We start from the raw sequence: 23,670 nt of genomic DNA on the forward strand, positions 1-23,670 counted from the left end.
CAAAGTTAAACCCCGTCAGACATAATAGCGAGCCATCTGAGACGGTGACTAATGTGAGTTAATCTAGTTACTCACTCGCAGGAAGGAGTCCAGAGAGCCGTTCTCCATGAACTCTGTGATTATCATGACGGGGCTGCTTTTGGTGACCACACCTTCCAGGTGAATGACATTGGGATGGTCAAACTGGCCCATGATGCTGGCCTCGCTCAGGAAGTCACGCCTTTGCTTCTCTGTGTAGCCAGATTTCAGAGTTTTTATGGCCACAAACATCTCCCTTTTACCCGGGAGCTTCAGGTTGCCACTGCACACCTCCCCGAATTCTCCTGAGAAGGAAGTGACACAGACGCAGCAATAGCATTGTTTAACACTGAGAATAGATTTTCCCTGCAACCCATTTACATTTGGAAACCAATAACAACAATCATACTAGTTTGCTTTTTTTTTTTCTTCATTTTTTCCACTTTTTCAGTCAGTGATTTCCCATTACCTGCACCAATGACCTGCTCAATCTTCACACAGGAGATGTCAATCTCCTTGGCAAACTCCCTCACAGCCTCGTTAGGGTCCTCATATGTGAACGGATCAATGTAAATCTTCATTCCTGGAGTCACTTGGAAAAAGAAAGAGACACTATAATATCTGATTCACACAATCACACAAGAACTCTGACATGCTTGACGGGCAAATTCACATTTAATTAAAATTGCATCATTACATTCCTTCGCAGTCATGCAATATCTTCTTTTGACATTTTGTTAGTCAGTGGCTGAAATTGAAAAGACACAATATGAGTATAGTGTATTTAGAAACAGCGGTTACGATTAGGCTTCATGATCACTTCTTTATTGTAGTCAGTGACCATGGATATAGGGGTTCTCAGCAGCCTTAGCAGTGATAAGGCAGGTTAATGTATATACGAACTCTTGCGAGTCATAGTGCTATTAGCACCCAGGGGAGCAACCCAGGTACTATATCAGCATCGCTCAGCTCTGCCCCGAGAAATAAATTGGCTATCCTAAGCCCCAATGCCAGGGAAATTGGCTTAAGGTGGCCTTTAAATGTTCAGGGACTTAAGTGTCCCAGGTTTTAAATCCGATTATTCAGCTCTCACTTCCACATCTGGCCTGAGGCTTGCTGAATGGATACTGTGCCCATGCTTTGGCTGTTTCAGACCGAGGTCGAGGGGAGCATGCACACAGCCCTAAAACCTGGCATACTAAACTCAAGAAGTGTGTAGTAGCGATGAACAGATGGAAAGGATCTCTGTTTTGGCTAAACTCCCCCCATTATCAGAACCCTGCACATTCTGCCCAAGCTAAAGTGCTGTCCAAGAGACCACCCGCTCATGGATGGGAAACACTGCCACAAACAGGGACAGACATTGAACCTTGACTGATGTGAGGATGGAACACACACAGCAAACCTTGGCTTCTGTTTGTCCTAATAGCTGTGAAATGCCCAAGCCTCTTTCTGGCATGCTGCTCACCAAACCACAAACTGGCAGAAAGGAGCTCTGAACAGAGGTCAGCGTGTGACTGGATTATTTTGAGAAACCTGCCACCATTAAAAAGGGAAATTGACTGAAGAAAAGGAGTAACATGGAGTAATTTCAAAAACAAATAAACAGTTACTATTGGGACATAGGCTTAGGCTGAAAATATATCAGTTGCTTTTAACCAAGGTAGGGGACAGCGATATGCCATTGTATCATGGCTAGAACCATGAGTAAATAGCTTCTTCTTGGATCCATCTCCTGAAATCATTTCTGCATTTCTATCATAGTTCTCATACATTGAGAAATGCCATTTATACGTCAAGCCGTTTCAATTTTTTAACAATGGCAAATGCCTTATGTGGCATTTGCATGCTAATGACTTTATAGCACAAGCCAGGTCTGACCTATTTCGACAATAGACTTTGTTGACTATGCAATGTGATGATGTGCAGCACACACAGTTGAACAGTGGTTATGATAAAGTAAATCCAGCCTTTCAGTTAGCAGACTCAAATAGCAGAAAAGATTGTGTGTGTGTGTGTGTGTGTGTGTGTGTGTATGTGTGGGGGGGGTTGTCTGTTTTTGTGGTGTTGATTAGATGGGAGTGGGTAAGGGGGTGGGTGGGGGCACTGTGCTAGTCTGCAGCCAAGGACACCAGCATGCAAGGTGGTAGCCATGGAGACAGGTGTATGAGACAGCAGAGAGTTGAACATAAGCCACGGAGATGACTGTGTGAGATGGTTGTCATGGTGACAGGTGTGCATGATAGGGAGGTTTGTCTACTCACTGTGGCCACTGGTGTAGTGCTGCAGCTTGTCTGTGTACTCCGACTCAGCCCTGTCGAAGCCACGCCTTCTGGGAAAAAGACAAAATAGCTGTAGCTCCGGCCCAGGTGACAAAAACCGGGCGGGTCTGATGCGGCTCAAAGTCATTCAAACTGACAAAAGACGACAAGCAGCCTTTGATTCCAGCAGAGAAAGGGCTATGTATGAAAGACCCTTCTTAAGGATCCACCAGTGTGGACTCCTGTCGAAGCCACACACTTCCAGCATTGTCAGATATCAAAATCTTTGGATCTATTACCTGGTTTTTTTCTTAGATTCTCACATTTTGAGGAATTTCAGGTTTCATGTGCATGGCTGCCTATGCTGTCGTCAAGATGGTTATATGATAAGCAAGAGCAAGGGTGGTAACATAACAAATTATTTTACTGTACCCTGCCAATACCTGGGGATGGCCCGTGTCTATCTATAAATCGCACCTTTAACAAGCCACATGAGTCCATATAACCACATCGTAAAAAGGCAATAAATTTGAGGGGCTAAAGTGTCTGTCTACTTTAGACAGCTTGTGCAGATGTTTTATAAACATATGGCTCGTGGGCATTTAAAACAGGCTGGCACAGGACCGACTCACCGGTTACAGACGATGATGATGACAACGACTGCGATGATGAAGACAAAGCCGGCAACTGCTGAGCCAATGATGAGGGGCAGTTTCTCCTGAATGCTCGTGTTGTACTCCTCTGTTCAGAAGAGAGGCAGATGAATCAGAAAGATCAGAATCTGAATAATTTGCAGGTTATAATTATTAGACTCTGTTAATAAGGGGCACACACACACACACATGCGCGCGCACACACACACACACATGCACACATACATGCACACACACACACACACACACACACACACACACACACAAACACACAGAGTCACAAGCTGAAACATATGGCCAGGCATCTGAGGGAGCAATGGGTGACAGACAGACATACGGCCTGGTGTACCAATGGGTATCTTGGCATCCTGATTGGCTACACAAAATGCTCTCTAAACCGAGTGCGCTCAATTGCCAGGAATATGGCCCATCATCTGGCAGACGGTGTGTGGGGCCAGAAGAGAGCATGTTTGGGTGAGACCCAGCCTGGTCATGCAGCCAAGCAAAGAGACTCCAGCTACTCAGTGAGCACACACAGGCACACCATCACTTCTCCCTCCGCCGCACTACAACTGTATCTTGACTCAAACATGTGAAAAAGCAGTTGTGAATACTGGAATCACTGAAGCTGTGCTTGCTTCTGGATCCTGTACAGTATAGCCTACACAGCTTTTACAGCCTGAGACATGATAACTACTAAACAGCTCTGCCCCACAACTGTTTTTGTCTTCTCAGTACTTTCTAAGATTAACAATATCATTCCCACTCTACAATTTACTACATTATATTTTAATACTAATACTGACAGAATGTGACTAAGAAGGATTTTATAGGAATTCTGTGGCAGTGAAACATTCCCTTACGTTCACAATAGTTGTAAACAGACTTTCTGAGGTAAGATGAACATACGCTTTTCTAGATATAAGCTCTCAAAAGCTAATTTTCCATCTATAAGTTGAGCTCTCGGACAGGCTAGCTCAACATTACCCTAAGTATGAGAGAGCAAATCAATTCACGGGTTTTATCTGCGATATGTGCGTTTAGCTGCACTGAAGCTGTTTATGGGGGGAGTTCAGGCTTATAATGTACTTGGACAGTGCAGTATGCAAGAAGTAAAGTGGTCCTCGCTGAAAGCGCCCTCTGCTCACAGCTACGCAATACTGAAAAGGTAAGCCAGCTTTGACCTGATCAATCACTCAGAGCCTAGTGAGCAAACTGCAAATACAAGGGACAAATACGTGTCTGTGGAGAGATTTATTTCTGTTATACTATTTAAGAGTGAACATTCTGGGCTGCAGAAATAGAAATAAACATTTATTCCAAACAGAATGTGTGAGAGATGCTCTCTGACAAACCGAAAAATAAACTATGGTGACACATTAGAATACAATTCCAGTGCACTTGTACTCTGCTGTACCCATTAATTGTCCAAACGGCTCCAGAGTACTTCATTTGTTTCAATAACAACACCATTCCTTCCCATTGCTGCAGCTGTCTAAGCCTATGCAAATGGTCCACGATGTGTCGATGAGCCACGTGCGAGAGGAGATAACAGCTCTGTGTGCTTTGATGACCACCGTTTGAGTTCTCACCCTCTGTCATGGTTTGGAAGTACAGTTTGCCGCTGTAGCGTCCAAACCCGGCCACTGTGCGGGCTCGGACCTGGAACACATAGATGCTGCCTGGCTTGAGGCCACGGATGACCACTGTGTTGGTCTGGCTCCGGATGGTGGTGGAATTGTACTCTGATTGGTCCTTGAAGAAGAGAACACAATGGGATATATTTGAGAACAGCAGCAATTACACTCCAATGGCGAAGCCTAAAAATGATGACGTACCATAAGATACATATCATGTACATTGTGTTTTTTCTAAAATGTAAGGTCAAGTGGCAGAAAATGCCACCTCTTTGAATACTGGTATTGCTACTGAATTTAAGGCATCAAAATGAAAGGAATGAAAAAAAAACCCAAAAAACTATTGAAGTGATGTCAGATTCCCACGCTTGCTTACTTGTAATGGAATAACTGAAGTACAGGCATGTGTTTTATATATACCAAAAAAGTTCTCTGCTAAACAAGCTTTACGATTTATCGACTATAATAAACGAAGTCTTTGAAGCAGAGACAGTGTTAAAAAGTTTGTCATGGTGCCGACCTTTATGAAAATAAGTACTTTTAAATTAAGATGAAAACTGACCACCACAGTGGAACAAATTTCAACATTGCGCTCACGGAAAATGGCAAAAAAAAAAAAAAAAAGAAAAAAGAAAAAGACAATAAAGGGAGACATGCGACAGCTTGAACTAAGAGGACCGACTGGATGGCAGTTTCAGGTCACCCTGTGTTGTTCTTATCATTGTTATTACTGTTATTAATATCATCTTTCAAACCGTGGTTTCTGGATATCAGAGCAACATTTTCGCTGCTGTGCTGTTGTTCTCCAGACAGCTGACAGGTCTGAGAGAGGAGACAAAGACTCCGTCGGCTGCTCCCTTCAACCCGATGCGCAGCGCAGACTTCTGAGCCACAGCAGGGGCCAGGACAATTGTTTTGACAGCTCTCTACAGCACTGTCTGAGAGAGGAATTATACTCAAAAGTGGAACTGCGCAGCATGCAGAGGAAAGCTCAACAAATGCTGCGTACATGCGTGTGTGTGTGTGTGCGTGCGTTCCTCTGTCTCTGTGTGTGCTTGCGCAAAGTTGTATGCCTTGCATGTGTTTATGTGCACCATGCACACAGCAACATGTGCTCGCGACTGAACGAATTCTTGTGAGAAAATATGCTGATTCGGAGGAGCCTGCCCCTTGAATACTATTTTTACAGCAGAGAGTGCTCCTTTGTTTCAACCGCAAATCTCCGCACATCGGTCCCCAGTGACCCTACTGCAAGGCTGAGAGCGGTTTCTTTTCCCAGTGACTGACCGTGATTATAATTGAAAGAGAGCAACCAGAAGTTCTGAGCAATGTTCAGAGGTTCTGTCTACATGTCTCCCAGGATGTACCGGTGTGCAAACTGCCATGACGACACTTTCTGCATATAAATGTGGTAATAAACAAAGGATTCTTTTTTTTCTCCCCTTTCCGTAAATACCTTATTAGATTGGACAGGAGAAGTCAGTGTGACTTATCTTTATGCAGATCAGATGATGGCGAGGGCCGGGGAATTGGAGGGAGACGGGAGTAGCTGTATAAATGGTACCTTTTCATAGTACTGCAGCTCATAGTCCAGGATAACGCCATTCGGCTGGTCTGGCTGGGACCAGGAGAGGGTGATGCTGTCCACGGTACGACTGACCTGGTGCATGATGGACACCGTGGATGGGGCTGCAATTTGGGAAAAGTCAGAATCTGGTAAGGAAAGAAGGTAAATCAACAACTAGTAGCACGACAGCTTTGCATGGTGCATTTCCAGTACCTCTAATCTTGCAGTGAAACATGGGGTTGTACGACGCTATAATATGAAATGCCATAAAACATGCTTAATACAGTGCAACCTCTTTGTAATGGTCTCACAACCAGGCATACATTGTACATAGGCAAGTCAAAACAACAGCTAAACCACATAAGCAGTCTCACTGGGACTTTCCAGCACCAACTGTGATTTCCCTGCAAGTAATCTATTCCACGCTGCTGACATGAGACCACAGTCTGGATAAAAACCATTCCCGTGGCCTGGGTGAATCTCTCTCCATGGAACACAGGGACAAATTATGTGCCACAATCTCATTTTTTCAGCCTCATAAACAAACAAATATATGAAAGCGAAAATTGCCATTGCCACAAATATCCCATGCACAATTGGCTTTTTTCTCCTGATGTCTTTTTTTTGTTTTTTGTCTTTTACATTCTAATTTGTATGCACTTGTAATTTTGTGTTGGTGTATGTTTCCTTGTGGATGATAATGTAACAGTAGCCTAGAAATGAACTAGTAAATGTTAGCAAAAGAAACATGGTCACAGTGGACAATCCAGATGACTAAAGTGTTTACTTTTTTGATTAGACAGCTTGTCATCACTGAATAGAAATATGTTAAATCCCTCTTAAGCAGTTTATACAGCGGCTAAAGACCACTATGGGTTTGCTGCAACCAAGTCTGTCTTAAACTGCTCAACATTATTCTTGTGTTGGGCGTCCGGGTGGTGTAGCGGTCTATTCCTTCTCCTACCAACACAGGGATCGCTGGTTCGAATCCCAGTGTTACCTCCAGCTTGGTCGGGCATCCCAACAGACACAATTGGTCATGTCTGAGGGTGGGAAGCTGGATGTGGGTATGTGTCCTGGTTGCTGCACTAGCGACTCCTCTGGTCAGTCGAGGTGTCTGTTTGGGGGGGGGGAATAGCGTGATCCTCCCACGTGCTACATCCCCCTGGTGAAACTCCTCATTGTCAGGTGAAAAAAAACGGCTGGCAACTCCACATGTATCGGAGGAAGCATGTGGCAGTCTGCAGCTCTCCCCAGATCGGCAGAGGCGGTTGAGCAACAACTGGGACGGCTTGGAAGAGTGGGGTAATTGGACGGGTACAATTGGGGAGAAAAAGAAGAAAGAAAAAAAAAAGCTCTTGTGTTACACCTTGTCTGTCACATAAACCCAGAAAGTACTTTCAATGAGACATCTTGCACCGGGAATAGGTGAAATGGTCACCATTTACAGCAAAAACAGAAGATTTAAAGACCCAAGAGTGGATTGAATTATGTTAAAATATAAATGTTATGCAGTGTGACATGAGTGAGCTAATGTATAAATCTCATGTAATGCAATTTAGGAAATTCAGAAAACTGAAAACATGATTTTTTTTTTTGTAGCACTGGTAAAAGGTCAAAGGTGTTCACATCATGTACTCCAACAACCATTAAAATTAGTTCAGGATGACTTGGGTCAGAGTGAAACTCATGCAGCCTGACGATATAAAGCCCTGTCTGGAGGGGCCTTGGCGGGTCTGAAGAGGTCTGGGCGTGGATGTGGTGGTGGTGGGGGGGACAAGATTTACGGGCCTCAAACCCTAAGCTTGTCCCCTAGTCCCATGCTGCAAATATGCGGCCCTCAGCCAGCAGCACAGTGGCTCCCCAGAGCCGCAGCAATAAAGACGGAGGCTCTTCCACCGGCACGTGTTCTCCATGGAAAATCCACTGGCTGGAAAACTACAACTGCCACGCCTGCTATTATGAAAGTATCTGAGGCTGTGTGTGTGTATGTGTGTGTGTGTGTGTGTGTGTGTGTCTGTGTGTGTCTGTGTGTGCGCGTGTGGTTTTACCGTGTCCACTATAGCTCGGCTGTTTACATTCTTTTGTTCCTATTCATGTAAATAATTGCCTTGTGTAGAAGAGATGAGAAAATTCAGATTAAAAGGAGCCCACAGTGCCTAACAGTGAGCCAGGGATAGAGAGCCTGCTTTGTAACGTACTCATTCTTACCAGCTTGTCAGCCTTACCTTGCATGCCCTCTGACCAAAGCCGAAGCATCCATTTGAAGCAACAAGTCATAAGAGCCCATTAACACGGTGATGGTCAGGAGACTACACCCTCAATTGCCCCTGTCCTCTCTAGTATAAATGTGCCAGCGGATAACGAATGCATGCTCTCCGTTTCATCTGAGCGCTGTGATGGGCTGAGATTCTGTGATATCAGAGTGAACATACATCATCCTCTTCTTACGGAGCCAGACAGAGATACTGTACACTGTGTCCGGTCAGGATTCCGCTCTCAGGCATCTCCTCCAACTCAAAGCACTTGCAGTTTGTTTGCAGTCACAAGACGACAGCCTAATAACACCGACGGTTACTCTAAGGGGGAGCTCACGAGTATCCCGTTACGGACATACACATATTCAAGACTGCCACATGGCCCTTTCCTGCATAGCATTTCCATTATATGCATGGCACTGCTATGCCCAGCAACCTGATACAGGGCCTGAGAAAAAAAAAAAAGCAGCCCATGTATTCATGTAGAGAGGATGGATACATGCCAACATAAAAAAGCCGTTGAAGGAAAACACTGCAGCTTCCCTCTAGTGAAGGACATCTCCCAGACTGCAGGATGGCAGTCACCATGTCTGAGCTCAAAGAACCCATGAGAGGGGATGCAACATGAAACCAGCCCAGATGAAAGTGAAGGAAAACATCGCCGTTACCGAAAGGTAAATAAAGAATGAAATCAAAATGTTTCAATATCAAAGTGTTTGATCTTATAGACAAGATGGAAATCTGCCTGTGTTGGGTATTTTGAGCCAATTTCGTACACAAATTGCAGCTACACTGACGTTCCACCAATTTACTGTGGAATGTATGTAGTGGTGTGCCAAGTCAACATTTTCATTGTTTTCCAGTACGTCTTACAACACCGGTCCGCATATGCAAGCTATTTTCTTATATCTAATTTATGCATTCCAAATATACAAGTATTCCTTGGTGGGGTTGTGTTTCTTTGTCATTTAAGCCATAATTTATGGAGCTGGATAAACAGTTGGTTTTTATTGTGTCAACATCCCTTTGCAAGTTACGTCACTAAATAACATTTTTTTCCTCCAGTCATTTCAAGTCTTTTTTGTTGTTAGAATAATCATTTTCAACTCAGGTGGACTGCAACCAATTAAGGTCAATTATAGTTTAAAAACAAAGATAGAAGGAAATTGGCTCCTTCGTCATCAGAAATAAATGTCATGATGCAAGCCAGGCCTTTTTAATGTCATGTTAAGTCAGGTGCACCCTGTGTAGACTATAGGCAATAAGTGTTTTTACTGATTGTTGTGTTCAAAAACTTCCCCCATGGATTTTTTAATTCAAGTCCTTCCAACTAATAAAGCAGTACTAATATCATCAATTGCACAATGAGTTATTTGTTTCTTTTTACAGAGAAGTAAAAGAGTTCATAAGAGAGCCGGGAGGCTAACGAAAATCACCGCTGATGAAAAATGTACAGTTATGGAACATTACAGTCTCCAAAATGATAACTTGCAGTTCACAACGAAGATCATTTATATTGAATCCAAGGTGTTTAACTTTTCCAAGGCAAAGCACTCACTCGTACACACTGTACCGATCAATTCCAGAAGGGAGATTCACAACAAGCTCATTGGAAACAGATAATGTTTGCATTTCTTGATCTCCCATATACTCAGGCATCAGAGATGATGAGAGAGACAATCAAATTATAAAGTGATACCCTGGGGGGGGGTCCATATTCCAAGTTCCAAGGTTGTATATAATGTAAGATGATGTGAGGCCCCAGCTGCTGTCATAGAATTACGTTTCAGACCCCACGTTATTACAGGGCCAGGGATCTGATATGGAAGACACCAGGGCTTTGGAGTCTATTCTAGCATATCATTCTGGCCCAAGATCAACAGCTGAACATAGGAGGCTTTGTTTTGGGCAGTATCTCTAATAGATGGTTTACCACAGGGTTTGAACACCTAGCAACTTCCCCAAATCAATCAAAGATGGCCTGTACAAAGCTATTTCCACTCATTTAAATCCCAGTCAATTTAATGGACTGTGCCTCTGTTAACACAGGGAGAAGCAATTTAACAAGGCTCTGATCCATCCAATTCAAATTCTCCTTCCTCGATGTGCATATAAATATCTCGGTGCTTATATTATTGTTCGTCTCTGTTCCGCTGTACTAGTTGGCTGGGCTTCGCCTTCGCCTCTCTCCTTCTCCTCTACCAGCCCCCGTCCCGCCTCGAGAATGCCTCGCTCCTTTCAGGACAGACTATTGATTTGCTTTTCTTACAGAGCACCCCTCGGAGCATGATGGGCCTCTTCATTAAACAAGCCGGTGGAGTGAGACCACTCTTGTCTCTGATGGTTGGCAGCAGGGAGAGACACAGGCATGGGCCCCCATGCCCACAGCACCCTACCTGGACAGGCCTCCAGGACAGCAGGGCACCACAGACACCTATAGAAACCCTTACATTGAGCCATCCTCAGCAAGATGGGGCTGAAAAAATTATAGCATTCAACTGTGGTTGTGATTGTTTGCTATTGATTTATTTTATTGATGGGAAGAGACAATGCCACCCCATGATTTTGTCCATAATTTTATCTTATTCCCTGCATCAATCCCTCAACTTGAGCAGCACAGAACACAGAGAACACTGTAAATGCAATACATTTGCCTGCACATTAATCTTGTTTCAGGGAATATGGACTTCTCTTAGGACTTTTCTCTGAGTCTGTCTTACTTCTCAGGCTGATTTGTGCCTCGTGACCATGTGTCTGCGATTTGATCAGACATACTGGTGCAGAGAGCAATGGTATGATTTAGAGAAGATGGTAGAGGTAACCAGAACAGGTCAGGGCACATAAATCCCTTTTCCTTTCATTGTAAAAAAATCAAATTCTCCTGCAGCGCAATCTCTCCCAGAGGGCCCAAACCAGCTGGTTGTTCACCATGCAGCCTCCCAAACCGGCAGCCGCCGCTCTGCTCTCTCCAACTGCAGTCCATTTATGAGCGGTGCTCCGAGACTTTTTAAAGGGAAAAGGCCACATTTGCATGGACTTTTAGCACACTGGCAGCACGCCCTGTTTCCCCATCTGCAATGGATTGCGGGTTTTACATCTCCAAAGAGTTTCCAAATGCAGTAAAGCTACACAAGCGAGATTTTGGTTCATCAGGCTTTAAACCATCTGCACTGGAAAAGATTGGGGGCCCTAATACACTCGTATACACATCATAAGCTAATTCTAAAATAGGCTTTCTAGGGGCTTGAAGAGTTTTCAGATGCTTGCAGAGGTTAGGGTTTAAATCTAAGCACACCCAGCACTTCTCTACACTGAAGCGATTCAAACCAGATAGAGACGTGAGAATATGTTGCTATGGAGGAACAGAAGGGCAATTCTTGCAGCCACTTGGCTAACCCTAGAGCACTTAACAAAAAGGTGGCTTTTCAAAAGCATTTTGAGAACCAAATAGTGCCTTCAGTATTCGACAAACGTGGACCTCTCAACTTAATGGGAGTAGTAATACGTTTTCCTAATTGTCTCTCTGCTTTCCCATTATAAGCTCCAAACTTTGGGACTGTGTCCTCCTTACCTTCAAACCTCATTCTAACATCACCTCAACTGCATACTTTGGTCTCCATAACCAAAATAACCAGACGGTGCTTTGTCTTTAATGATGAGAATTTCTAAAAATGAGAATATTTACACATGTAAAACTTAAATTTATTATTTATTTATTGTTGCCTTTTTTCTATCTAGGATGGCTTCTCAAGGCTGAGTTAGGTAGGGATACCTCGTTTAACTGAAGAGGAAACAAGAAAACCTATTAGCAGTCTATTATAACTAATCAGACTGGTGGGTATGATGGAAACAAATCAGGGAATGGAAATGACTGGACTTTTGGATAATTACACATCAACATGATATTTAGTGTGGTTGAAAAGTGAAATATTTTATAGATATACTTTAATAAGTAATGCTTCAGAAATATGTTTTCACTCAAATTTGAATATTAATATCTTTCACACTGTTGGCAAAGCAGCCAAAGTAGTTCCCTTTGAGACAAATTAATTAATGACACAGGCCTAAAACATGCTTTAACTGATCTGTACTTTCCCCCCTGCAAAGTCAAATAAGCATTCTGAAACTGTGCTGTGAAGGCACTATAACGTTTCTGCTGTTGTACACGCTGAACGATCCCAATTCTAATACCAGGTGAATCGTCAACATCGAGAGAGCAGTAATACAGATGTGCTGTGGCCTTTTCAGCCCTTATGAGTGATTTGGGCTAAGCAGACTCAACAGTTTTAGCAGTCCACCCCGGGGATGAGGCGTCTGGGTTCTGACTCATGCTGATCTGGAGGGAACTGGACTCTGTTTAATCAGCAGGCTGCTTTTCTGCATTTAAACAGCTTCAGAATAAGCATCTGCAGGGAGAAAAACTCCAGAAGCCGCAGAGTGCATGTCAATATTGTACCCAGTGGGGAAGGCGAGTGTGGGCTGCAGCCTTCTTCTGTGCTTCTGGAAAGATTTTGTTTTATGGCGGCAGCAGCTTGCACTTTTAAGTTCTAAAATTCATAAAGGCAAAATGAACAGTGCATTATGTACTATAAAAATAGAGGCTTCCTGTAAACATGATTTATTACAATACATTCAACCATCTTGACATTAAGTACACCATAGACTTTGCTCCATAGAAAATTGCTCTTGCACGGGAATGTGAGCAGTGCAGTTGATAAACAACCACTGTGTGCTGTACCATAGATGTGAAGACCAATCAACTACAAAATCGGAATCATAAAATATTAATAGTTAAAAACTGGTCCCATCAAAGTAGAATTTTTTTGGGAATTGTAGTTTATACCTGAATTATACTTGCTGAACAAACCCATACTGTTATCAACCCAGGGAAGTATGCCGTTCCTGTTTGCTAGTTTAAATCATACTCAGTTAGACCTAGATCAGTCATATATACTTCTATGCTAGTGTAGCAAGAATTCGGGGACAGTCGGGAATTGAACCCGGGTTCCCCGCACCACGAGTGACTGCGCTAACCAGTCAACTAAAGGGTCCGACCCGTTAGCCAAGGGCTAGCCAGTCTACACATCCATGGCTGTTACACTGTTACACCGACCCGTTAGCCAAGGGCTAGTGAGTCTACACGTCCACGCTTGTTACACTGTTACACTAGCCCATTACTACCTTTACTACTGTTGGCCACTGGGCAGCTCCACTGGAGCGTATTCTTACTTTATTCACTTTGCACAGACAGGGCAGATTGAAACTGCATTTTTCACATCTGTTCTTGTTGTATTTCTATGTACAGCAATAACCTTTAGCTTAGAACCACCATATTGCTTTTCGACCTCACAGTATCAGACAGGAGGTCTTGGCAATGAGTGACACACAATAGCAAGGATTAAAAAAGATCATCTCTGCTTAAAACAGTCTCTGACCTCGCATCAAGCACATTATACATAAAGCCTCCAAGAGGATCATGGGGGACACACATCACATGATCTTCAAGATGTATGTGAGTGACATCGGCAACAACACTTAAGACTAAAACAAGTGAAAATGGCCTTTGAGGGAGCACTCCAGAAACATTGCGTTGCAGCGCAGATTGCCAACGCAGAACAGTGATAACATGGGGACTAAGTGGCGAGAACAAAAGGGGTACCTAATTTATACGTCACCAATAAAATGTATTATTCACTGGACTTTATCGTTCATCACCGAAATAGGACTGCGTGACTGGCAAAGAGGTAAAAATCGACAGGGAGAGAGAAAAAGAGGAGAAGAAAAACATGGAGGACAGTAATTTGGTTAAAGCCGATTCTCAGCCCTTGTCTGTGAACATAAAAGCAGTCATTTCAGTTAAATGGCACCCAAATAGAGGCGAAAAGCAATTCCAAATGTAATCAAAACATAACAATGGAACGAAAAAAAGGGGAAAAAAGTGAACAGGCCAAAACCATAGCATATTTATATTTCACAGAACATCTTTTTGTTACTTCAAAAAGCAGTAGATGGAGAGGTGGGAATGCAGAAGACAGTGGTGGCAGGCAGGGAGGAGACGAAGATAAGGGCGAGCACTATGTCCTGATCTCTCCCCAATCTCTGTCCTCTTTTATATATATGTTTTTTTTTTGTCAGTGACAATAAAGGGAAAAAATGCAGGATAGAGCAAATTTGAAATCTAAAAATAGAAAATAAGCTCTTTCATACAACAATTTGCATAACATATCCAAGAATGTGTTTACTGCCTCCACCCTTTTAAACACTATCTCCACTCGCCTGTTCCAATCCTACACGTAGGAAACATCTTTCATATTCTTCAACCAAATCAGTTTAAAGATCATTAAGCTATTCACAGTTTTATTCATGGTAAATTAAGACTTCCGGAGCACGCTACTAAATTCAAAAACACAAGGCTGATTAGGTCGTGACCTATATTTTCCTCAACATCACAATAGTCTCTCCCCGGGCCATATCAACAGTGCACAAATGACTGTGAATGATGTCAAAATAGGATGATTTACCTACACATTTCTGCATAAATCAAAGCCAGCACATTTGAAATATAATTAGTTCTGCTCATTACGTTCCTTTTACAGTCCACTGGACCAAAACATCTTGGTCTTTTGACCCAGATTTGTAAGAATGCGATGTGCATACTTAAGCAGAAGTAAGAAGAGTTAAGAGTTGAAGTCACAGATTACATCTTGAAGGAAATGGCCCCACATATATCTTACTCAGAAAAAAAAAACAATGGCTAGTGAATTATTTATAAATGAGATCATCAATTAGTTAATTAATTTGGGGCAATCCATGTGTTAATTCCCTTCTAGGAAATTGTAATTAAATGCATATTGCATAAATAGATTATTAAAAGTAATATGAGCACTTTACCGTTGACTCTGAAGCAGTGCTGTAGTGGTCATTGAGGAAGGAGGTAGGCATACAGCGACCTACATGGGTAGATCACTAAGGAGAAAGTGGGTATACTCTCCTACATATTTTCAATGGCTTTTTGGCTGATAGGTGATTATACTATAAATTGACAGAAAAAGAGGTATGTATACTCCATATACATGCATATACCCTCCACTACACCACTGCTGTGTGTACGCCACATACATACTTTACCATTTAGCAAATCAAGCTCAACTATCTCGACTGTAGCACGTCCCCAAGTCTTTGGTTTGATTTTCCCCCTTTTTTCTCCCCAATTGTACTTGGCCAATTACCCCACTCTTCCGAGCTGTCTCAGTCACTGCTCTACCCCCTCTGCTGATCCGGGGAGGGCTGCAAACTACCACGTGTCTTCTCCGATACATCTGGATTCGCCAGCCGCTTCTTTTCACCTGACAGTGAGGAGTTTCACAAGAGGGATGTAGCACATGGGAGGATCATGCTATTCCCCCCAGTCCCCCCCCGAACAGGCACCCCAACTGACCAGGAGGCACTAGTGCAGCGACCAGGACACATACCCACATTGGCTGCAGGCATGGCCAATTGTGTTTCCACCAGCAGACACGGCCAATTTGAACCGGCAATCCCTGTGTTGATAGGTACCGGAATAGACCGCTACGCTACCCGGACGCCCCTGTCTTTGGTTTGATTTGACATGTCTGCTGGAACCATGATGAGAAAAAATGTAGCTTATATGCAGATGGATGGTGATAAGGAGCTAAAATCTAACTTTGTTGCTTGGAGGTGACGCAGGATTTCTAGAATCAACATGAGGATGAACGTAGTGCACACAATGTGATGATGGCTGGCTAGCAGTCTGAGGTGCTTTCAAACAGCGCTTTGCAACTCTGTCAGTTTGGTGCTCCAGGTGCACTCAGGGGCCTCCCGTCTGTCTGCCCAGCTGACCCTCACTGGCACTCGCCATATGCGTGCTTCTCCACACCTTCTGTCATTGTCACACTGTACACTGAATGGTGGTGGGCCCCACCGCTGTCCCTCCCCCCCCCCCTCTCTCTCGCTCTCTCTCTGCAAGTCTCTTTATATTATCTCTCTGTCTCTATGGATGGATCTCTATCTCTCTCTCGCTGCCTCCCACTCTCTCTCTCTGTCAGTGGCTTGATGTCTCTCTCTCTCTCTCTCTCTGTGTGCCCGATTGCACTCTCTTGTTTTGTATTTACCTCACTCTCTCCAGCTATCGATCTCTTTCTTTAAAGCACAAACTAGCGAATAGATGACTTATTTGTTGAAATTAAAGTAGAATGTTTGTCAAAAAAATTTCAAATAACTTACACTACTCACCACTCTATTGACATACTGGCTTTTTTTTTTTAACTTATTTTTCATTTTATTTTCTATTGGACTGGACTGAGATCAACAATGTTGTAGCTGACTGCTTGGCTGGCTGGTTTATTGACACATTCTGGCAGTCACACCTGGCTCTGCACCAGTGCTTTTCGCACCACGCCTCTGTGGAGCTCCCATGTCCCCAGTGGCCTGGTCACAGTCCGCATGGGCAATTTGGACAGTAATTAAGTCATAAATCTTCCCTGGACCTTACAATAGTAGTGCTCCCGACTACAACAGTCCCCTCTATGTAATGTGATTTCACTTCCACAATCAGCCAGTTCACCCGATAAGAAACCAATTCAGTCTTCACCTTGAGTTAATGAAACCCCTAAACAAATATGTCCCCTGGAAGCTAATACTGGATGCTGCTATAGAGGTGTATGGAGGCCTGGTTCATTTTCTGCACAGTATAGAGTTTTCCAGCAGAATACTAATGGTTTACATTCAAGAGGGACAGTAGGATGGAACCTTGCTGCATGTCGATAAGACAGACAGACAGACAGACAGACAGACAATTGGTGAGGCAGACAGTTGCCCAATAGAAATGACACTAGTAAATGGCAAGCAATCATGCCTTTATATTATCATTTGTTTGTATGTCTACACAATTTATACTAACAGTCTACATCTACTGTTTGTGAGATGGCTGCAGTTACTGAGTGTACTATATAAAAGACTCTACTGACACGGTGATAACCGTAATTCCTACCAGGGGTATCTTTAATCAGGTGGTTGCCATTTTAATGCTCACTTTTTGACAGTTGAAATGCCCGTGTGAATGTGCTGACCTGAAATAAAACAGTTATTGACATGTGTGGCTGCCTGTGTGTAATTTGTGCATGACTGTGTGTGTACTTTGTGTGTGTGTGCGCGCGCGCTTTCATATGCTTCCTGTGTGTATTTCTGTGTGTCAGACGATGTCAGTCAGCGTTTCTTTTCATTTTTTTTTCAAAGAAGACATAGCGGTGGAGTGCAGTATATGCTGTCTATCAAGGCGAAACCACACACTATCACTCGACTGTCAGAGCCTCTGATTAAACAGCATGGCGGGAACGGGTTTTCACCAGTCATTTTGATGTCACATGATGATGAATGTAGGCCACTTCCAAGGGAGGGAGACGGAGAGGCATATTGTAGGAATGAAGGGAAAGATAGAAGGAGACAGCATGGATTAATATGAAAGGGTAAAAGTGTGCCCAGAGATGGTGTAGTGGGTAAGGTCCATGGGCCAATCTGAAACGACATGTGCCCCCCGTTGAATCCTCCCTCCCTCTTCTCGTACCCCACTCGTGGTGCAGCTTCCCTGCAACCACAGAGAAAAAGGAAGAAAAAAAAAGCAACACACACACACACAGAGGAGAGGAGACTGGATGCCCCCTTTAAAAAGAGGAAAATGGGTAAATGGAATGAATGATTAACCCTCATTAATCATTGCAGTGTGAGGAAGAGAAGGGAGGAAAGGATTAAGGCTTTCTTTGTGTCTTCATCTATTGTCCTCCCAGTCCCATATATCTATCTGCCTGTGTGCACACATTCTTTTTCGTCAAGGGTGAGCCTTGAACACACAGCCTCAATAAAACACTGTTATCAATGAGGACTTGTTAAAGTTTCCCCTGTGCCATGCCACACATATACTGCAGGCCTGACACAGAGGTCAATGCAACGACAGCAGGAACTCTGGTAGGGTCCCTGCTGTTGTTGTACCAACATACTGGAGTTACGTTCTTTGGATTTCGCAGCACATATTAGAGATAAATTGTAATTATGAATTTATTTCCTGTGCACATGTACACATCTCACCAAAGGGTTCAAAGGTCAGGGTTGGTCAGGTAAAGGTACATATTCTGTCTTACAGACACTTTGATGCTGGTGAGTAGATGGGTTGTACATGGGGATAATTTCCACCTTAGAAAATATTTTTTTGGGTCCGCGGTGGTGTAGCGGTCCAAGCATTGGCTTTGTGTCGATGCAGTTGCCCGGGGACTGGGGTTTGCGCCCCAGTCTTGTCAGATCTGACTATGGCCGGACTCGATGAAGCAGGAATCATTGGCAACGCTGTTTTCGGGAGGGGGGCAGAGTTGGCTTGTGTTCATCACATGAATGTGTCTCTGGGTGTGTCGGAAAAAGCAGTGGTTCGGCCTGGAGTCACCTTGTCACGAAAGTGGGGAGGCATCTCTGTCAAGACTGTCAGCCGGAGAGATGCAGCTGACAAATGCATGTAGTATGAGGGTGGGTGTTTGAATTAGAATAGGGAGCGATTAGCCACTAAATTGGGAGAAAAAGGGAAAAATCAGAAATAAAAAAAAAAAAAAATTATTTTTATTTTTGGTATTGATATACTTTAATGATTCCCATAGGGAAATTATGCTCTGCATTTAACCCATCCTAGCTGTGTAGCTAGGAGCAGTGGGCAGCCACCATGTAGAACCGAGGGACCGACTCCAGTTGGTCTTGCCATGCCTCGGTCAAGGGCACAGAGAGGAGTATTAACCCTAACATGCATGTCTATTCTGATGGTGGGAGGAAACCGGAGCACCTGGAGAAAACCCAGCACAGACACGGGGAGAACACGCAAACTCCACACAGAGGACAACCTGAGATGACCCCCAAGGTTGGAAAACCATGGGGTTCGAACCCAGGACCTTCTTGCTATGAGGTGACAGTGCTAACCACTGTGCCGTCCAAGTTCCAATTTAAGTTTAATTTAATTTAATTAAGAATTTAACTCTCAATTTAAGTTTGTTCTAATTTAAGTTTCAATAATATTTTAAAATCTAGCCTTCACTTAGGGATAAAAATCTGCCTAACCTGTAAATATTTTCAAATAAAGTCGTCTACTAGACGGGTATCGACATAATGTTACCTAATATTAAGAAACTTCATCAGAGTTGATTTGTGTTGGAAATAAGTGCAACAATTTCAGCAGAATAGCAGATTCCTTTATTATGTTACATATTCTCTTAATAATTTCTAAGAAAAATGCCCAGCCTTTTTCAGACTTTTTAACGTGGATATATATTGCCTGTCAAAAGTCTGAGGACACCTCGCTTTATCAATAAAAATGACCTTCTTCTCTTAACACAACCACATACTCAGGTGTTTCAATAGAGAGCCATTTAGATTTTGCCATTTTTCTTTGCAAAAAAACTACAAAAACTTGAGAAAAAACTCACAAAAGTAAGACTGTGGCATACCCTTGCTATTTTTCATGGTGTCAGCCCTAAACACTCTCTACCTTCCAAGTCTTCAAGCCACCATTGGGGCAAAAAGATTTTCAATATGTGCTTTTAGCAATAAAATAAAAACTGTCAAATCATTATCCAAGTAAAAACTACTCTTCTTACCAAAGAAGACACTGATGAAAATGAGGCTGAGGAGTTGCATAAATATACCTACAGTACTAGTTAATAGCTGATTAATATTAACAAAGTCTTTGCAGATATTTTTCCTTAATTAGTTGAAAACTAATGATACATTGTGTGGAAATTTTCAAAAGATGGGACGTCCCCAAAGTTTTGATGGATGATGTGATTTCTACAGTGTTATGAATTATGAGTGTGTGGCATCACCGTCCTCATGTTAATGCCACACGACTTCGGACTCCAGTGTCAGTTTGTGAGTTATCGCTGGTTCCTGAGATGCCCTTGTCATCTCTCTCACCTGTCACACCCCAGTTAGTAGCCATTCAGACTCCTCTAACACCAACACCTCACGGTGGCTTTCCTCAGCCTCTGCCACAACGACAACTACATCTCTCTCTCCCTCTCTGTCTCTCTCTTTCCCCCCCAATTCCCATTTAACGCCAGGCACAGATGAGCACATTTTACAACTTAAAGTGAAGCTGATGATTAGTAGATAGCTTTCTTGTGACTCATTATTGTAAAAGAAAAAAAGTTTTGCAGGCACGTTTGAAGGCTGCAACATATCGGGCATAATGAGAGTTTCTGGGGAATTAGTCATGTCCTCATAAAACAGGCTCCACTTCCATCCCGCTTGGCTTCTCCTTTGTGTGGCATTGCAGTATGTAATCAAGCGCTGCACTTTTCAAGGCAATCACGTCCTTTATCACAGAGGAGCTGTCGCCAGCCACCTAAAGAGGGGGAGGATAAGCCCTGTGTGTAACAGAGTGTGGTGAGTACTTGATTGGGTGTGGTGAGTGACACATTTTCCTCACTTCCACACATCATGATCATCCCCCCCAGCCCCATCCCCCTCACGCCAACAAGTCCCAACAGTATGAGACACATAGGGCATCACTGGTATGGGAAAAGAGAGACAAGCGGCCCTTCCACATCGCTCACCCTCAGTTCACTTATTTATTTGTTCATTTCATATACAAACGCTCTCTTTTTCATTTTGTTCTTCCCATTTCTCACTCTCACTCTCAGCATAGGGACGAAGGCGTGGAAGTGTCTGGGGTAATTAGGGGTGACATGATGTTTATGTAACCTCCAAGCCTCACAAACCAGATGCAATTATGGGCTCCGGGTCCCTTTGACCCCTTAGCCCCGGAGCCTAGCGCCGCAGAACTTCACCGCTCTGTCCCAGGAGTGAGGCCGGGGTGTGCAGGGTGGGGTGCTGTGTGGAGTTGTGGGAGGTGGTGTTGGGGCAGAATGTGGCGAGCTAGAGTTTAGTCCTTTCACAGCTCCCTCTGACGGGAGCTCTCACAGCCTAATCCAAAGTGACGGGCACTTCAGTGGAGAGGGCGCAGATCCCCCCCCCCCCAATTTCCGCCAGGACCCAACGGCAGGGGAGGCAGAGAAGGCAGGCCCAAGGGTGGCAGACTTATTGTGGCCCAGTGAGAAAGAGCGGAGTAGGGGCCTCATTACAACGCTTTACTGCACTCACAGGCCCTCATTAACCCACCACACCAGTGACTCAAATCAAAACAGACAATAAAAAGAGGTCGGCCTTTGAATGAAGGCCCCCATTTTGGTATGACTTAAAGAGTGTTTCAGCGTTGTAAACGGGGGCTATGTGACGCTTTTTTTTTTCCCTTCACAAACAGATCTTGATACAAACACAGCGGTTTGGTACAACAGCTCCATTTAAGAGACTTTTTTTCATCCATCTTGCACACCCATTCTATTCCACTCCTTATCTCTGGACAGTTGCATAAGGGAGAGTTTCAATAGGAAGTCATAAAAGAACCAAAAGGTACCATTGAACACTATTCAATACGCCCAATTCAGCAATTCAGTAAAAGCACAGGAACACATTGGAGGAAGCGAAGCCACTGGATGCAGTGTAAGAAGACTGCCCTGGGGGTGGGGGTGGTGTGGGGTTGGAGGGTGGATGATGAGAGATGACAGGCACTTACGCAGGCTGCCAATAGGACACAAAGCCAGTACAAAGATAAAGCCTGGCCGGCGTATCCGCCCGCTCATCAGTGCTTGGGGGAGCACAGCTTGGCTCGCCAAATGATGCGTTTCATAGAGACAATTAAAGAGCAAATCAATGCTGCTGCCTTGGTGAAATAATTAAAGGTGCGGTCAACTACAGCCGCAATCACACAGTGGAAAAACAGACATGCATGGCCTCCATGGTTTAGGAACAGAGATTGGGGGAGATTTTGAGGCATATTTCTGGAAGATCCTAGAGATTAAAAAGTTACGCCAATCACCAAAAGGAACCTGTTTTTAATCAGAAGTCATATACCGAAAAGATGCTAGCCTCTTGCTAATCTTTGAATTAGCGTTTCAGTTTACAAGGTAGGCCAGACATAGAATGTGCTTTCTGTAATACACTAAATTTTTGGATGCATTTCCAGGGATTTTTGAGCTTAAAGGTAATACAAGAACCAAGTGTGTGGATGGGAATAAGAGCTTTATAGGCTAGAGCAGTAATCACTGAAACAGCCTATGAAGCGAAGACAGCAGGGAAAGAGTTGCCCTGCTTACAGCTTCAATGCACCAAGAGAGGAAAATAATATAGATTGTGACCAAGTCACAATTTCTGGACCAGCAGAATTTCACTTCCTTCCTCAGCAATCATTGATGAGAGTATGTCCCAATATCAGAACCTGTCATCAGCAGACATCTCCATATGAGAGAGGAGAGAAACATGGACTGGATTTGCAAGTGCACTGGAAATGTTTAGCATCATCGGTACTTGTAGAAGAAATAGAGCAATGGTAGCAGACTGCATGTCATAAACAGAGCAGACAAAGACAGACAGACGAGGATGACAGAGAGAGAGAGAGAGAGAGAGAGAGAGACAGAGAGAGAGAGAGAGAGAGAGAGAGAGAGAGAGAAAGAGAGAGAGAGAGAGAGAGAGAGAGACAGAGAGAGACAGAGAGAGACAGAGAGAGAGAGAGAGAGGAGAAAGACAGATCCCAGTTCCAGGATCCATATGAATTCAGCATCCAGGCTCTTAATATGAAGTGTAGAAGCGGGTCAATGGACCTATACTCACCAGCCTGGTTGGTAGTGATGTTGACTGAGGCATACTGAGGGGAGTAGGGGCTCTGATCTGACACACCATTGACAGCTTGCACCTCGAAGGTGTATTGCGTGTGGGCGAGCAGGTCGCTGATGTACACCCCGGGATTCTGTGAGGCCCAGTTGACGAGGTACAAACTGCACGTTGTCCCCGCACCGTGTGCAGCCTCCGCGACCCCCACCGCAGCTTTTACAAATGATGTTGAAGACCACATCCTCACGGCCCCCTGAGTCCCGGGGAGGCATCCACTCCAGCATCAGGGAGGTCTCGTTTACGCTGGAAATCACATTCTGTGGAGCCGATGGGACGGCTGGAAAACACAAGGATGCAAGCAGTTATAATTTCAGATTTTTAAGGAATATGCAGGTGGAAGTTTCCACATGTGTGTGTATGCTGTTTAACATGCAACCATTACAAGGGGCGGACGGCGGGGCGGGGGGGCACCCGGGTAGTGTAGCAGTCTATTCCTTTGCCTACCAACACGGGGATCTACACGGGCGTCCTTACAGACGTGGTGTGGGTATGTGTCCTGGT

The 23,670-nt window shown here is 43.9% G+C and overlaps 1 protein-coding gene across 1 annotated transcript in view; it reads right to left on the reverse strand.

Moving 5' to 3' along the window:
* The window catches only part of ephb2b (eph receptor B2b), a 162,791-nt gene that overhangs the window by 9,892 nt on the left and 129,229 nt on the right, over positions 1-23,670 (reverse strand). Inside the window, 8 exon segments of the mRNA XM_056273628.1 lie at positions 76-323; positions 488-610; positions 2,283-2,350; positions 2,912-3,020; positions 4,525-4,687; positions 6,134-6,258; positions 23,110-23,236; positions 23,238-23,446. Coding sequence (XP_056129603.1) covers positions 76-323; positions 488-610; positions 2,283-2,350; positions 2,912-3,020; positions 4,525-4,687; positions 6,134-6,258; positions 23,110-23,236; positions 23,238-23,446 — 1,172 coding nt within the window.

This window comes from Lampris incognitus, chromosome 2 (genome assembly GCF_029633865.1).
Source record: "Lampris incognitus isolate fLamInc1 chromosome 2, fLamInc1.hap2, whole genome shotgun sequence".
NCBI lineage: Eukaryota > Metazoa > Chordata > Actinopteri > Lampriformes > Lampridae > Lampris > Lampris incognitus.